This window comes from Cebidichthys violaceus, unplaced genomic scaffold (genome assembly GCF_023349555.1).
Source record: "Cebidichthys violaceus isolate CVI_PGR_0920_01 unplaced genomic scaffold, fCebVio1.0.p SCAF_7, whole genome shotgun sequence".
NCBI lineage: Eukaryota > Metazoa > Chordata > Actinopteri > Perciformes > Stichaeidae > Cebidichthys > Cebidichthys violaceus.
Genome location: NW_027176927.1, coordinates 6,726,041 through 6,741,772, shown reverse-complemented (window position 1 = coordinate 6,741,772; position 15,732 = coordinate 6,726,041). Strand labels below are relative to the sequence as shown.

The 15,732-nt window shown below is 40.0% G+C and overlaps 1 protein-coding gene across 1 annotated transcript in view; it reads right to left on the bottom strand.

Annotated features, from left to right (window-relative positions):
• Positions 1 to 7,186: 7,186 nt before the first annotated feature.
• si:dkey-246i14.3 (ephrin A4) overlaps positions 7,187 to 15,732 on the bottom strand; it is a 32,415-nt gene continuing 23,869 nt past the window's right edge. The window contains exons 3-5 of the mRNA XM_068736357.1: positions 15,466 to 15,534; positions 9,679 to 9,705; positions 7,187 to 9,101 (exon numbers count right to left, since the gene is read on the bottom strand). Coding sequence (XP_068592458.1) covers positions 9,013 to 9,101; positions 9,679 to 9,705; positions 15,466 to 15,534 — 185 coding nt within the window. The 3' untranslated portion in view covers positions 7,187 to 9,012. The remainder of the gene's footprint in view (positions 9,102 to 9,678; positions 9,706 to 15,465; positions 15,535 to 15,732) is intronic.

Genomic DNA, 15,732 nt, shown 5'->3' with positions numbered 1-15,732 from the left:
ATGTGATAAAAGTGATTTATAAATTCAAAACATGCCAATATTATAACATTTAACTACACAAAAAACATATGTACATAAACATATGATATAAAAATAAGATCTATAGCTATCTATATTTTTAGATATATCCCATTGTCATCTTTGAGCATTTCTTGACCTTGGCTGTTCATCATCATGATGATAAAAAATCCAACGTTGAATGATAGTGATACAACATATAGCATACACCATTTTCCAGGGCTTCAACGAACAAGAACAAGTATTGTTAGTGGAGTGGACAGAAATCTCACTAACTGCCCTCCAAAAAAAGTTATTTGGGAAAAGCTGCTGATGGACTGAATTGTAATTTAATGGTTGTAACTTTGGTGTCAAGACAAAAAATAGGCCCTCTGAGGTATGCTGGATGCCAGGTGTATGATGTTGTCATAGTGTATGATAGTGTAGAATAAATCTGATAGATTGTAGAAGATTGACACTGTATGTAAGGGGAAGGTACTTGAACTGACAGTCCTTCAGTAGCTACCAGTTCTGACTGAGTTCTGCTTTAAATGGCAAGACATGTAGATTTTCACAAATCCTTTGATGTCCTCAAATTTAAAGTTAAGTAGCATGTCATTACTTTTAGATCTGGACCTAAATCCTTTGTTAGGCAGTCTTTGATTTATTTGATAAATGTGATTCAACAGTTTCATATAAGTTTGGCCCAACACAACTCTATAGCTGGGAAAACAATTGTGGAGGAGTTGGATGAGGATTTCCTGTGCCTAGAATGAATCAGGTTGTTGTTATGTGAGGTATGTGAGGTACTTGTGCTGAATACCCACCTCCCGGTTCTGATTATCAAATCAAAGTTCTGTGTTCTGTCTACGGTGCCTGGTCACATTTTTCAGGAGGTGCGCAGCGCGTCTCTCTGCGAGCTTCTTAAATCATATCTGCACAAGCTTTTCCTCAGAAGTATACAATTAGGCACTAGTGTTTCATACAAGGTACAGTTGTTCAACCCTTTAATTGCTAGTCTTTCTAAATGATGTCCTTAAATTTTAATAAAATGTGCATAAACCACTTACCCATTAGACTATACTAAATGTGCATTCAGCATAACAATGCACTGTGGAATCTGTGCATATAACAAAACAAAGTTATACGTAAATGTGGAGTAAACAGTGCTTATGTTACATAGTTAGAGAATTTTCTGCATTTTTTAATATTTAATGACGTTTTTAAAATATGGTCTAAAACTGGGCTTTAAGTAGCCAATAAATCCTGGTCTATATAAGAGCGAAGCATATATAGGCAATGGAATGATGTCAATTGCTCAGTGGTATGTTGACTACTTGACCATATTCAAGAGGGAGAAAATGCACTTTTTAGTCCACTACATTTATCTGCCAGCTATAGTTATGAGTTACTTCAGTTTCCGTTTCACGATTTTCCACATTAAAAAAAACACATGATTATCTCATAAAAGACATATATCATAAATACATTATGGTTCCCAACCTTTAGCTTGTGACCACTCGTCATATTTCAGTTAGCAGCTTAAAGAGCAATCTCCCCACTTAACTGCTCATATGGTTTAATAAAAAAAGAAAACTGTTTAATGTCAACCAGCTACAACATACTGCAGTAAAAGATCTGAATTCACTTCCACCTCTGCATTTGCTATCGCTACATGATACCATAGTAGCTAAATTCATTTTGACATTTGTGTATCTCTCTAAAAGTTTATTTGCTTTGTCCTTTTGTTCCATTGTCTTCCACAGTTCCATCTTTATCCTCTTTCAGTTGACACTCCATCACTCTCACTTTCCTGTTTCATCCTTCATGTCTGTTTTGGCTTCACTACTGTATTCAGCCACTCTCTACTGTAGTCGTCACACCACTTCCTTCCTTTCTGCCTTTCTTGTGCATTAGACCTCTGGATTCTTGTTCAGTTCTCTTTAAGAATTCCAAAATGATGTTTTGATTTTGACCCAGAAGAGGAAGAAAAACACGTCTTGGGTTACAAAGTGGGAGGATATGGGTATTGACTAGGGGCCTAAAAGTATCTGGACTAAAATACTTTTTTTGTGTGTTTGGTCATCAAATGCACATTTATGAATATCTTATTTTTTTTAATTTCACACTGCTGTGATTTTCAAACAGGGTCTGTTTGAATTCTACAAAAGCGCAAACAAAACACTGCTGAAATTCCGATACAGCAACTTTTGTGTAATTTGAGACGAAGTGGAGCAAGCAGGAATAAAAAAGAAAAGAAAAGCGCTATTTCTTTTTCCTCCTGTGCATATTCAAACTTAATTGGCTCTCCAAAGACAGATTGTAGGTCGGCTGGTGGAAGTATGCCACTAAAGGTGATGTGAGGATAAGAAGAACTGGGGTGATCAGTTATTTTCTTCAAATCTCCCAGGTGGGACTCTTAAGTAAAACAGAATCCACAGAGTTAACAGTGTGTGTGATATGATCTCAGCATGACTTGGTATCTGACTTTGTACAAAAACATGCAACAAGCTTTGATATTGGAGTGAACTATACTTTTCAGATGCCTGCCCTGGTGACTGTGATGCTTTTCTCTAAAGGAATATCTTCCTAATCCAATTCCTCATCAGTTCCTGCAGTGTAAAACGAGACTTGAAGTAGCATGAGACAGCAATTGAGGCGATGTCCTCGGAGGGACGCTTAACACAGAGGATGAATAGACACGCCGTTGTCAGAAAGCATCAGGAGAGAAGGGAGACCTTTGAGTCTATGCAAATTCCCAACCCATCTGCATGTAAAGCCAACCGACCAGAACACAGGAAATAGGATGTTCAGTATCAAAGTGTCACACATTAAAAGTGGATGAAAGTAAGAGAGAAAGAAAGGAAGGAAGGAGAGGAGAATGAGGAAGGAGGCTGCTTTGCTCGGCTGCCACGTGAAGTGTGACTGACTTTAACTCGTCTGTGTCTGGTTTTGGTGTGTTCAAATAAAAGCCAGTCTCATAATCCTGAGTTTGTCACAGCTCGCGGTCTGGTACACGGCACCAAGACCCCCTGCTTGCAACCGCACACATGGTATACATTTAGAAATGCCTTACCCGCAGCGAGCTTGCTTTAATGTAAAGGGCCAGGGTCTGTGAAACTTCAACCAGCAAGCTGAAAACTGCTCAGCTCAACTCAACTGGAGCTCATTTGCACTCAACAGCCATATTTCAAACATGGTGAAGGGTGTTAGAAAGATGAGAGATGTTTAACACTAGAAAGGCCCGGCGAATGTCAACTGATTCTTGTTATTAAAGATTAGTACTGCATCCATAAAGTCAGACTTTTCTGAAGCCAATGTAATGTATGAATCAATGTAAGTATCCAAAATCAGGCATGGGAATAATCTTTCTACAGATGATATCTTGGTCATCCTTAAAAAGTTGCAATGCTTTTCAGAGCGTCCTTTGTTTATGTACAAAATGTGAAATAAATGGATCTGAACGAGAGCACATTCACAAAAAATGTGTTAGTCGTTTTATCTGTTGACAAGTGCTCTTGCTGGAGCTCGGCACCATAACAGTTTATACGTGTGTGTTTTTCCTTCCTTCGTAGTCCGGTCCATCCACATTCATCACAGTTTGCGTGACACACTGGATGTGCCTGCTTTGTGAGCACACAGAAGAAATAATGATGCTGTTATTGGCTGCCTGTCACGTGTGAAGGATGTGAACACGAGTGGGCCAAGCAGACGCGGTTAGTTTAGAATTTATTTAGAACAAACAAACTTATGCTTATGCCCAAAGAGGAAATAAAAGCACTGACTATTATTCATTACCTGGAAATTAAATAGCACACCGATTCATCAAGGCAGCAAAATTATTCAATGATAATCCTCAGAGGCTTTCACAACCCAAAGTCTCACATAAAATACACTAAGTAACACATGGAACCTGATCGGGGAACACGTGTTGTCTCTTTTGCTTCCAACAGAACTCTCATTGTAAATGATGCAGTGAATCACTTTGTATAAATATAATCAAATGTAGCGTTAAAAAGAAAAACGGATTTATCCAAAGCTGTATGTGTTGTGTTGTGGCATTTTCAGGAATGAATGTATTATTTCAATTGACTGATTTATTTCAAATGATTTCAGGCGACATTTTGAATCTCCAAGTTGATCAATTATTTGAAATATGTGATTTTTTTTTTTACAAAGTTTTTGTTCGTCTAGTGTCATTATTACAGTCAAACTTTTAAACTAATAAAGTCATAATAAATATTTAGCTTACTTCAGCTTTAAAGCTTTAGGGTTTCTGCATCTGTATCATGACTACAAACACAGTTGAGTTCTCGAATCAAGGCAATATTTTCTACAATTGTGGTTGCACAGCAACTATTACTGTTTTACTTCAATATATATATAAAAAGCATGGTATATGATCAGCAGGGCCATTGAAATTATTCCTAGATGTGTCACTGGGAAAACAAGTGAAGTGAAACCTCCATGAATAAATAAAAGGGCTGTTCTTAAACTGGATTTTGAAGACTCTAAAGGAGTTTATATGGAGGGTCTGCTTCACAGATTTACTGTCACGTCTTAAGTCGGTCTTTTACTCTCCACTGCATGAAGGGTCAAATATTCACCCGGGGAAATATATATACTGTATCTGATTATAAAGTATTGAAAAAGTTGACGCAATATTTGCAAGAGATGTTGAGTGACATTTGGCTGATTTGTGGAGACTTTAACCAAGTTCTTGATCTTCAGAGTGTTAGGAGCTGTTTTGCAGGAATGCACACACAGCTCAGATGTTACTTTGAGGAGAAAACAACACAGCAATGCTGCTTATTGATATATGGGAGTGATGGTCCCCAACAGAAAATACCAGGACAAGACATTTGTTCCTGTTCTCACAGCTTCTGCTTGTTCATGCTAGAAGATGCTTTATGTCCAGAGCTGTTTGAGAGGATCAGGAGATTTCAAACTGTGATTCAGTCACATTTCCTGATGCAAAAAGATTTTGGAAGTTGGCAGAAATGACAACTAAACATTAGACTAGTGAGCTGGAAAAATCAGGGGGTTTTGGCACCCTTGAAACCTCTAACTGGCTCTGCTAGTCAATAAATTGTATCGCCCTAACTCTGTGAAAACGAAACCGCAAAAGTAGTCAAGAAATCCATTAATGACAGCATCAAAAATAAATACAGGATCTTAACAAGATTTAGCTTACCTAGAATAACATATTTAAGGTAAAATTTCAGTGCTGACTGCATAATATTCTTCACTATTCTTGGATGTTTTTGTTAAAATATACATGATGAATGCTTCCAAAGAGAAAATGTACAATAAAAGCCAGTTTGGCCTTGTATCGCTTCACCTCCCAGAGGATTATGGATGCTGTAACTTCAATAGAATAAAAATAAAAAGCCAACACAAATTTTCTTAAAGACCACGTGATCTTAAGTTTTCAGAAGGACACTTCCTACAACAGGGCTGCCCTCTCACCTCAGTTCACCTTGATTCTGAAGTTTGTGAAATACACACAGGTCGATGAACGCTACTGATCAAGGTGTTGATTACACACTGAGAAACGCGTAACTGTGAAAACATCCTTCCAAAATTCAAGGAAAGGTTCCAGACACACGTGTCCAAGACTACTCCTCCTCACTAAACCTGAACGCTAAAACAAAAGGAAAAACATGTTACCCTGAAACCAATAAAAGATAGATTGATTGATTTAACAAATACAGCAAAAAATATATCTTTGAATGTATTTAAGCAGGTACATTTTCTACTGTAAAATGCATTAAAGAATTTAATAATAATTTATCACAACCCCTAAAATATGTTGACCTGTGAGTGTGCCCATAAAAAGTCTTTATTCAAGTAATTACAATATAACTATATAGGCATCGTTTGCTTCTATTAATAACCAGAGGATTGTATCTCTGAAGATGTAATCCACACAGGCAATCCAAGCCTTAAATATTCAGCCGATGTCCAATTAAATATAGGCCAACTTGTGGCAAAAGAACCTGCTGTGTAGAAATATGATACAGTGTAATTACAGTGCCATTGGTGGAAAAGGAGAGCTGCAATATGGATATGCAACAAGGATTGTTTTTTTTTTTAGTCAGACAGATAGTTAAAAACTAAATTTGTCATCCCAGAAATTGTTTATGATCCCAGTTGCCCCAGAGAGCCTCTGAGGAAGCTTTGACGTGGGATTTTCATGATCTTCTAAATTTATATAATATGGCAACATCTGTCCATAATTATGATGTTTATTTTGGTGAGCGAGTTTAGTTCCAGCTTTAGCACATTGATGCACAGCAGACATGTTAAAACCATTAACTTTGTCAAGTTCCAATGCATTCAGAAAATATTAGAAACGTTAGGAAATGCTTGAACAATCTTCCCAGTCTGGAATCAAAGATAAAACATAAAAAACTCTATCACACTATTACATAAAAGCGTTGGTTTGTGCTTGCTTCTGCGGGAATAAACAACCGTACAGTTTTTTCACACATAAAATGGAAGTGGACACAGGCTTCCTTTACCACCAGTCTGAGAGTATCGCCCTGCTGACTTCAGTATGCTTACTTCATCATTCACAATGGAAACAGAATGAAAACATAGGCTTTGGAAATTTCTTCGTGAAGGTCAAAATCAAAGCCAGCTTATAACATGCCTCAACAGTGACAAACATGTCATCAGAAGAGATCATAAACCATGAAATAGAAGCATTAGCCATATTATCCAGGAAATTGCCTCTCTGGCTTCACAAGAGGCTCTACATTACAGCCTACATAAATGGAAATACATTTACAGCTCATCTGGATGTACACTTCTATATGTACAAAACAAAAACACCACCTCTTGCTCTGTATTCCCCCTCACTGAAAATAAATACAGTTACTACTGTAAGGTTGATGTATTGCAATGATGCTTCAGGGTCTTTTAATACCGGGAGTCTATTGGAGTCTTATCAGGCTTTGGCTGCCCAGAGATAAAAACTCAGCTCAATATTCCACTAAGTTACTCACATTACAATGGCCTCTTGCACCACAAGGTCATTTCAAGTCCCTGAAGTCTCCTTATCGAAAGTATTACACTTGACGTATGTGTTCCGCAAATAAAGTCGTGTGTGTGTTTTCACAGAGACGCGCGGTTGCATAAAACATCAATACTTCTAAAAGTTTAAATGACAAATCGACTCAAAGCGTTAAAATGCAATCATTTATTTTTGTTGTCTTGCCACATACAAAAAAAAGGCTCAGATTGCAGTTGGCTCTTCACAGAAGAAGCTACATTCTTCACTAAAATGTGAAAGCAGAACACGTTATACACACGTAAAGAAATGAAAAACAAATTCCTAGTTGTACGTGATTGTAAAAGTCTACATCTTTGAAATTATTTTTTATCTTAAAACTTAGTTTTTTTCACCCATTTAGGAAATAAACTTAAGAAAAACATGACTTTAAAAAATAGCATGACTGGTGTGACTTACAGCATACAGAAGTGCTAACAATGTGGTATTTGTTTTAAGATAGAATAAATTGTTCAATAAATGAAACAATTAAACTATAGATTTTCGGAGCTCAAGTCACTCAAATTGTAGGGAAATTATGTAACTATAAATATATAAACTTAATTTAATTTCAATAAAAAATACACACCTACATTATCTCGAATTTCAATAAAAAAAAAAATCAATGAATTGTTAATTCATCGATTAATAGATGATATTTTCTTAATCTATGACAGTCAATTTGAACAATTTCTTAAAAAAATGTTTGGCAATAATCACATTGAATTTGTGAAACTACACTGTAGCAGAGCAAATTGAAAATACCAGCAAATGCATATATATCCAGAATATAAGTCATTGTGTATGTCAGATTTTTGCACTTAAATTTCAGAGATCAGTTCCTAATAAAATGTTGAATTATGAAGTTAATACATCTAATTTTGTAGAATATATTAACTATACAGTAAAACCTAAAATCAAGGATCCTGTGTAAAAAACAAACAACAAAAAGGAACAAAAAGCATGTGTGCATATCTGCACACCTGGTTGTTCACCAATCAGCCTCCTCAGTGGTCCGCAGTGTGTTCAGTGGAACGAGGCGAGCCGATGCTCTCCATTTACCCATAAACCCCTTTGTTCTGTGCTTTATTCCGAAGCAGAGAGAAGGGTGGGGAGGCAGAACAACAGGGGGGTCCAATCAGAGAGGACAAACTCTGTCCCAGGTCCCATTATTACGATAGAGCACTAGTGTCCAGCTTATGTGTCCAGTTCATGGCCATCCCAGTCCAACTCCAGTTCAACCAGTTTGATCCCAGTAGGGGGCGCAGCAGCCCTGCTTGATGATTCCAGAATATTGCCCAATTGCTCCTAAAAAACACCTTTATTTCCTAAATCTAATTAGTTAAAAACTGTTTTTAAACACATCTATCTTAATCAGATGCAACTGAAACAGTGAAAATGTGTCAGTTATTTATGTATCACGATGTAGAGAAATAAAGCAGACTGACCTCCAACCTGAACCACTCAGTACAGTAGCTTGTGTTTATGTGGCCACTTTTTAACACAACGCAGGTTCTCAAAAAGAAGCAAATACAACACAATAAGTAAAAAATGAGAAACGGAGATGAAAAAGGGGAAAACTTGCTTCCTGGCAGAGTCATTGTTCTTCTGACATCAGAGTGGGCTCTGAGTCTTATGACTAGGCCTAGCTCTGTGTGTACTATTCTGTGTTACCGCTTACACAACTGGCGCAAGAAAAAGAACAACAAGAAATGAATCACTGTGATTCAGCGCGTCGGTCCCTGAGTAACATTCTGGAGAAGAAACAGATTCTTTCTGGAATTTCACAGGTAAACCAGCCACAAGGTAATACGAGTCATTTGCAGTAGTTCAGCATAGATTGCATTGCGTCATTCACTGTCAGAGTGTAGATTGCATTGTGTACTTAATTTCTGAGTAAAACAATCTCCCAATCTGGGGGAGAACGGGTGCGAGGTCAGCGGTGAGGACGGATGAGGAAGTCAGGTAGTCAGCAATAAGAGGACGAGGGTGAGGAGGAGTGGAGGTGAAGCCGTCCTCAGGATGGAGCCTCTGCTTTCACCTACAGTTACTGGAAGAGAGAAGGAACCTTTATGAATGAAATGGTGTACCTGACGTTTGGCCTGCACCATTTTTCAACAGCTTGGGCTAGCCACTTTAATTGCAAATTATGAAAATTATAAGGTTACAACATATAAAGATATTATAGACAATGGTATGCCTCCTAACTTTGTGACACGTTATAGAAGGTCCTTGGATTCTAAGTTTGGCGTAGCCGTAGAACAACTTTGGGATGAATTGGAATGCAGAGTGCGAGTCTTATTGCTCTGTATCACCAACGCTCTTGTGGCTGAATGGGTGCAAATCGCAGCAGCCAGGTTCCAATATCTTGAGGAAAAACTTCCCAGAAGAGGAACAGGTGGAGCATTTTCCATTTGACTAATTTGCATGACTGATTAATTAAAGTAGATTTGTATGTAGGTTCTCACCGTCATGTTTTCATACAGATGATGTGCCATGTTCTTGTTATAATAAACGTCATGCAAGTGAACCACATTTGAACTTGAATTTGAGACAGATGGGCAGAGAAAACATCATAAAGACGCCTGCATTTAAGAATAAATTGGGTTTGAAATGTTGCATCTCACCTTGTATTTGTTTTGAACCCTCTGATGCTGTAGTAGGAGAGAGAGCACAGAGAGAAGATATAGATAAAGTTGAGGCAAAGAAACAAGTTGCTGATTAGTCATTTTTGTGTGCTTAACTTTCTCAGTAAAGCTACTGCTTTCTGGAACAAAAGGAGCAAGAAACAGACAAATGACCAAGGGAAGGTATTTACCATTACTCAAAGCCTTACGCCATGAAAAATTAGTACTGACTGGCTGCGCAACCCTAAATATGTCCCCTATGCAAATTCTCTTAAAGGTCGGATAAAAAAAGCGCTTGAGAAGCATGGCAACAGGAAAAGATAGTGTTATGTAAATTAGTAGGAGTAAGAATGATCGAGATTATACAGAGGGGATACAGGAAATGAAAAAGGGGGAAAAAAAACACACGAAAGCTCAAAATGACAGAGCGAAACCAAGAAGTGGACAGAAGATGAAAGAGAGCAGGGGAGATCCGAGTGAGAAAGTATGGTGAAAAAAAAAAAAAAAAAAAAAAGAAGGTTGGAAAGATTGAAACAAGGTCAGACAAAGAGAAAAGGGAGGGAGAGAAAGAGACGGGATAGGGGGGTGTTTGTGTCTGGACGTCACTTTCTCAGCAGGGGGCGGACTAAAAGGAAATAATGGAGGGAAGGATGAGTGGGATGAAGGGATAGGGAGGGGTGGGAGAGCTGGTGAAGAGAATAGGAATAGGAACAAAAATACAGGTGGTGAGAATAAAAAGCCGATATGGTTAAAACCTCTCGGAAAAAGGAACCGCCGTGTAACATAGTGAGAGAGAAAGGTCAGGGAACGGGGATGAGGCTGCACAATTGCAGCCGTTATTAAATCGATACAGCCTTGAACCCATCTATGACAGTGCAACCTCAAAGACACACACACACACACACACACACACACACACACACACACACACACACACACACACACACACACACACACACACACACACACACACACACACACACACACACACACACACACACAAAGACAAAGTGTGTATTGATGTCTCCAGGAAAACTACCACCTATTCACATCCCACTGCGACTGAGGGATTATGGGAGAGGAAATGGGACACTCTGAGCTCATCTGCTCTACAGTCACACAGAGGGAGAAAGGTTTTATTAATGAGGGCTTAGTGTCGAAACATTGTGTTTGTCTGCAATATGCACCCCATACCTACAGGTCTCTGTAGCAACATGTCGCTCTGACAGACATGAGACACTAAATTACTCCCAGGTCCTGTACAACTAACGACCGTCTAGGAGTTAACGAAGCATTAAATAGCATGCTGGGTCGGGGCCTCTGACTGAGGCGGTGTGTGTGCATCTGAGTGTGTATGTGGATGTAACCGTTTGCTTTGATTTTCTCCCTACAAACACAAAAGAGAAATAGTCAGATATTTCAGGCTTTAAATAGCACTGTCTTACATACACACAATAGAATAAAAATCATCATTATGTAAGTTTTTTATGAAAAATTTAGCATTTCTGCCATTAACCCATGTTTTAATGCAATTTAACAACTAAAGAATCTTTATTAATTAGCTGTCTTTTGCGTTGATCAGCAGTATATGTATGATTTTAATGAAAAAAACAAAAACATTTAAATAATAAAACACAAAATAACATGTCATTTAAAAGAAAAATCTGGTTTTATAACCTCAACTCCTTGACTTTAGTGAGTCTTTTACTGTGGATATTTTGGATGCAGCAAACGAAGCAATAAAAAAAGGACTATATTATGAAATTTTAAAATCAAACTTATAATTTACTTGGGAAGAGGAAAAACACTTTACTGAAAAGCATCAATTAGCACACGTGTGTGTGTGTGTGTGTGTGTGTGTGTGTGTGTGCGCGCAACGCCACACCGAATTTGGAAACTAAAACGTTAAATGCCTTGTGTTTACCCGGCTGTGTGTGATATGCGTGTTTTGATCAGTCTATAATCACATCATTTGCACAAAAAAAAAAAAACACTGAGGACCACGACTTTGTGTCAACATCATAATTTCAGTCTTGGTGAGCTCCGCCACAAAATGGCGTCCATGGTGGCGTGACTGCAAAAACAGTGTCGTCTCTGCACTGCAGTCAGAAACATGCAGCATGTGTAACTGTACATGCACAACCATGGCTAAGTGTGTGAGTGTGTGTGTGTGTGCATGCCAGTGCAGTGTGTGTGTGTGTGTGTCTCCAGTAGGCAGAACGCCCCTGCAGAGACAGGCACTGTTCCACCATCCCACCTCTCCTCTTATGCCGCCATTTTACACACAAAGGAGCTAATGCTAACCAACCCTGACTGTTAGCACTTTACTAAAAATAAAATAAAATATGCGATAGGCGGAAAAAAACGCAAACGAAAAACGCGAATTGACGAAAGCGGTTAAAGTCAAATTTTGAGTGTTGAGTTTAGGATCCGAGAGAGCTTGGCTGGGCAAGCGGTGTTTGTGTGTGTGTGTGTGTGTGTGTGTGTGTGTGTGTGTGTGTGTGTGTGTGTGTGTGTGTGTGCGTGAGCGCGTTCGTATTGTGTCCTTGTGTGTATCAAGTTCAGAGGGTACAAAAGGTATTTGGGAGAGAGGGGAGGGGGTAAAGGAGGACAGCGATGTAAGAAATAAAAAAAATAAAAAAACTAGCCGAAAAAAAAGAGAAAGAAAATGGGGAAAATGGTGAAGCCCTGCAAACTGAAATGAATGCAATGGACTGCTCACAGCGGGACGACGACAGAAAAGAGAGGAGAGAGAACGGGAATCAATTAGAGAGAGAGGGAAGTTGGTCTATAATGGTTTCTCACAGTAGGACGGCGAAAAAAGAGAAAGGAAGAGAGGCAGAGCGACAAGGTGAAGAAGAGGGATAAACACAACAGGAGGAGTTTTAGGGAGAAGTTGCAGCAAGAAAAAGGTAAGTATGGAGTGAGAGGCGAAGCGAGTTGGTGAGAGATGCAATAGATGGCTGCAGGGCGGCAAAGATTTTACATGACACCAGTCTGCTGATGACGATTCAGAGCCTTGTTTTTCTGATGCAACACGGGCTCAAGCACCTTTCGGCAAAGCACTTTCTCTGGCATGACTCGTGACAGTGTTCAAATAAACATCATCACACACATCGCTACGCCAAAAAACATAACCAACACCTACAAAGCCAAAATCATGCTCTACACTGCTGCGAGGAACAACCAGGATGAGGAAACATGACACACACACACACACACACACACACACACACACACACACACACACACACACACACACACACAGTCATTAGGAGCTCCCTGCACCACTGAATCTGTCCTGCCTGGTTTGTTGTGTTCTTGGGTTAAATTAAGGAGATAAACACACACATTCACACACTGGAGAGGAGACCGAGGGACAGGCGAGTGGTAGCTGACCTTGGAGCAATGACAGCGTACCTGACGGACCCTCTCACTGTCATCACTCTGTCCTTCAGACCAGTGTGAGGCAGGTGTGTGTGTCTGTACTCTCTGATAATTAATTCAGACAACCACAACAGGGCATGCCCACGTGGAAATACCATTTAATCACATGCTTTTTAGAAGAAGAAAAAAAGTTTGGGGAGGGAGGTGCACAGTTTGAAGTTTAGATACAAGATAAGATGTAGCTGAAGGACAAGAGGCTGCCATCACCGAGGGCCACACACACACACACACACACACACACACACACACACACACACACACACACACACACACACACACACACACACACACACACACACACACACACACACACACACACACACACACACACACACACACACACACACACACCATGCTACCTGTCAGATAAAAGGGAACCTGAGCAGGAAGCAACCAGAGGGTATGTAAGGTGTTACCACAGGGAACAACACAACAACAGCTGTGGTAAACCGCCACTAATGGACAGTCAAAGAGAAAGTGAGAGAAAGAGAGAGAGACCCTCCAACTCTCCTAAATCTCCACTCTCATCCATCTCGTGTGCTCGTCTCTCTCCGGCCTCATGTATTCTCATCCCCACGCACTCGCCGCACAGCATGTGCACGACATAGATAGAGCGAAGCGAGGACAGGGGAGTCGGCGAACAACTGTGTGGTAGATATGGAGATACAACAAAGAGATAGAGAAGACACAGAGAAAGGTGGAGGAGGAATTGGGTGGGGGCGGGGCGGAGTCAAAGGGGGAGGGAGGAGGAAGTGTGAGAGACTGCCATGGATGGTGCCTAGATTAGTTTTGCTCCAGTAGCGAAAGATCATAAAAAACGAGGAAGGGAGGAGAGAGCTGAGGAGACAGAGAGAAGGGGAGGATTAGTGCCACTTCAGGAATGACAGAAGACTAGAAAGAAAGAGCGGGAGGAGTGGAAGACAACGAGAGGGAGATCCTGACATTTAGTCGGGATTAGTTTTGGTTAAGGAACAGGATGAGAGGGAGAGAAAAAAAATGAGAAAAGGAAACAGTAGATGGAAGTATGTGAATCTTTCTTGGTGGAAGCCTTTCTAATGTAAAGTAATGGGCTTTACCGGTAAAGTCAAGTGTGTGTGCATGTGTCTCCCAGCATGCGTAGTCCAGGTGATTCCAAATATTTAGGTTATTTCTGGCTCAGATAGGCTGATCTGGGAATACTGTCAGAAGGTCAGAAGACTACATTAGCATTTTCTCACTGAACAACTATCTGTGGTATTTCTAATTAATGACAGCAGGATAATTAACATTTAAAAAAAAGTCATCAGCCTTCACTCTGGTAATAACGCAGTAAATTACTCCCCGTCTCGCGTCAGAACAGTGATGGCATTTAAGAATTCATCCGAGACGGATGGCGCTCTTTTTAAACTGGTTTTTCATATTTTTTTTCCTTTACACAAAAGTGACATGAATTTAATCAAGGCGGTGTGGTTGGGAGGTATTCGTTAGACGACATGTAGAAATTAAATGAATGGGTCTCCCACACACGCAGACACACAGAAACTTGCGTCCAGCTTTCCTGGAAAAAGTGTGTGTTAGTTCAGCCTGGGTCAGCACGACAAGCCCCCTGCAGCTAGCACTGGGATGGGAACTGGGACAGACGTCTCAGACCAGCATATGAGGGGGCACACACACACACACGCACACACACACACACACACACACACACACACACACACACACACACACACACACACACACACACACACACACACACACACACACACATGCGCAAGAATGGACAAACACACAGAAAAATGGTCATACACGCAGAAATGCTCACACACTCACACACACCAACAACTGTACAGGGATTCCCACAGCAACTGGGCAACATTCCCAACCGGAATGGGCAGCTCACTGGACTGGAAGACTAACATTACTCTAGGCGCGCTCTGGATTAGATCAACTCTGGGAATTTCACACTGGGACAAAGAGATGGAGAGAAGGAAAGTGAGGGAGACCAGGAGGAGGGCTGGGAGAGAAGAGAGGAAACTAATGGTAAAAAAAAAAAAAACCTCAATCCAATTAGTTTTAAAAGCCAACGTGGAGTGGAGAGTGGGGTAAATCTAATTTTACGATGTTAAAGATAATACAAGATTCTGAAGGGTAAAGATGAATTCAGTTTCCTTGATAAAAATGGAGAATGAGAGCATTACAGTTCTTTAGAAAGAGAGGAGGAATATAGTATAGTATAGTGGGGGTGAGGAGTCTAAATATCATGCCCTGGTAGTAGAGAAGAGAGAGGCAGAGAGATGAGTCTCCTGGTTTACAAAGAGGGAGCATGAAAGGAAGAGCAGATGAAAAGAGGAGTGTACTCACTGGGCTCGCAGCACACGGTGACACGCAACTTCATACATGGCAGAGGAGGGCCTTCATCTGCGGGCAGAGCTAGAGAGAACAACGAGAGAGATTTTAATATGCTGCTTACCTATTAAACCCAACAAACGGTTAGTCAAAATGCTAACGTGTCAAATAAAAAGAGAAATTCAGGTTTGCTAGGTAAAAATCTTCCCTTCAAATCTACTCTTTGAAAACTCTCTTGGTACTTTTGAAGTATATGACAAGAAAAGCTAAAGAGCAGCCAGT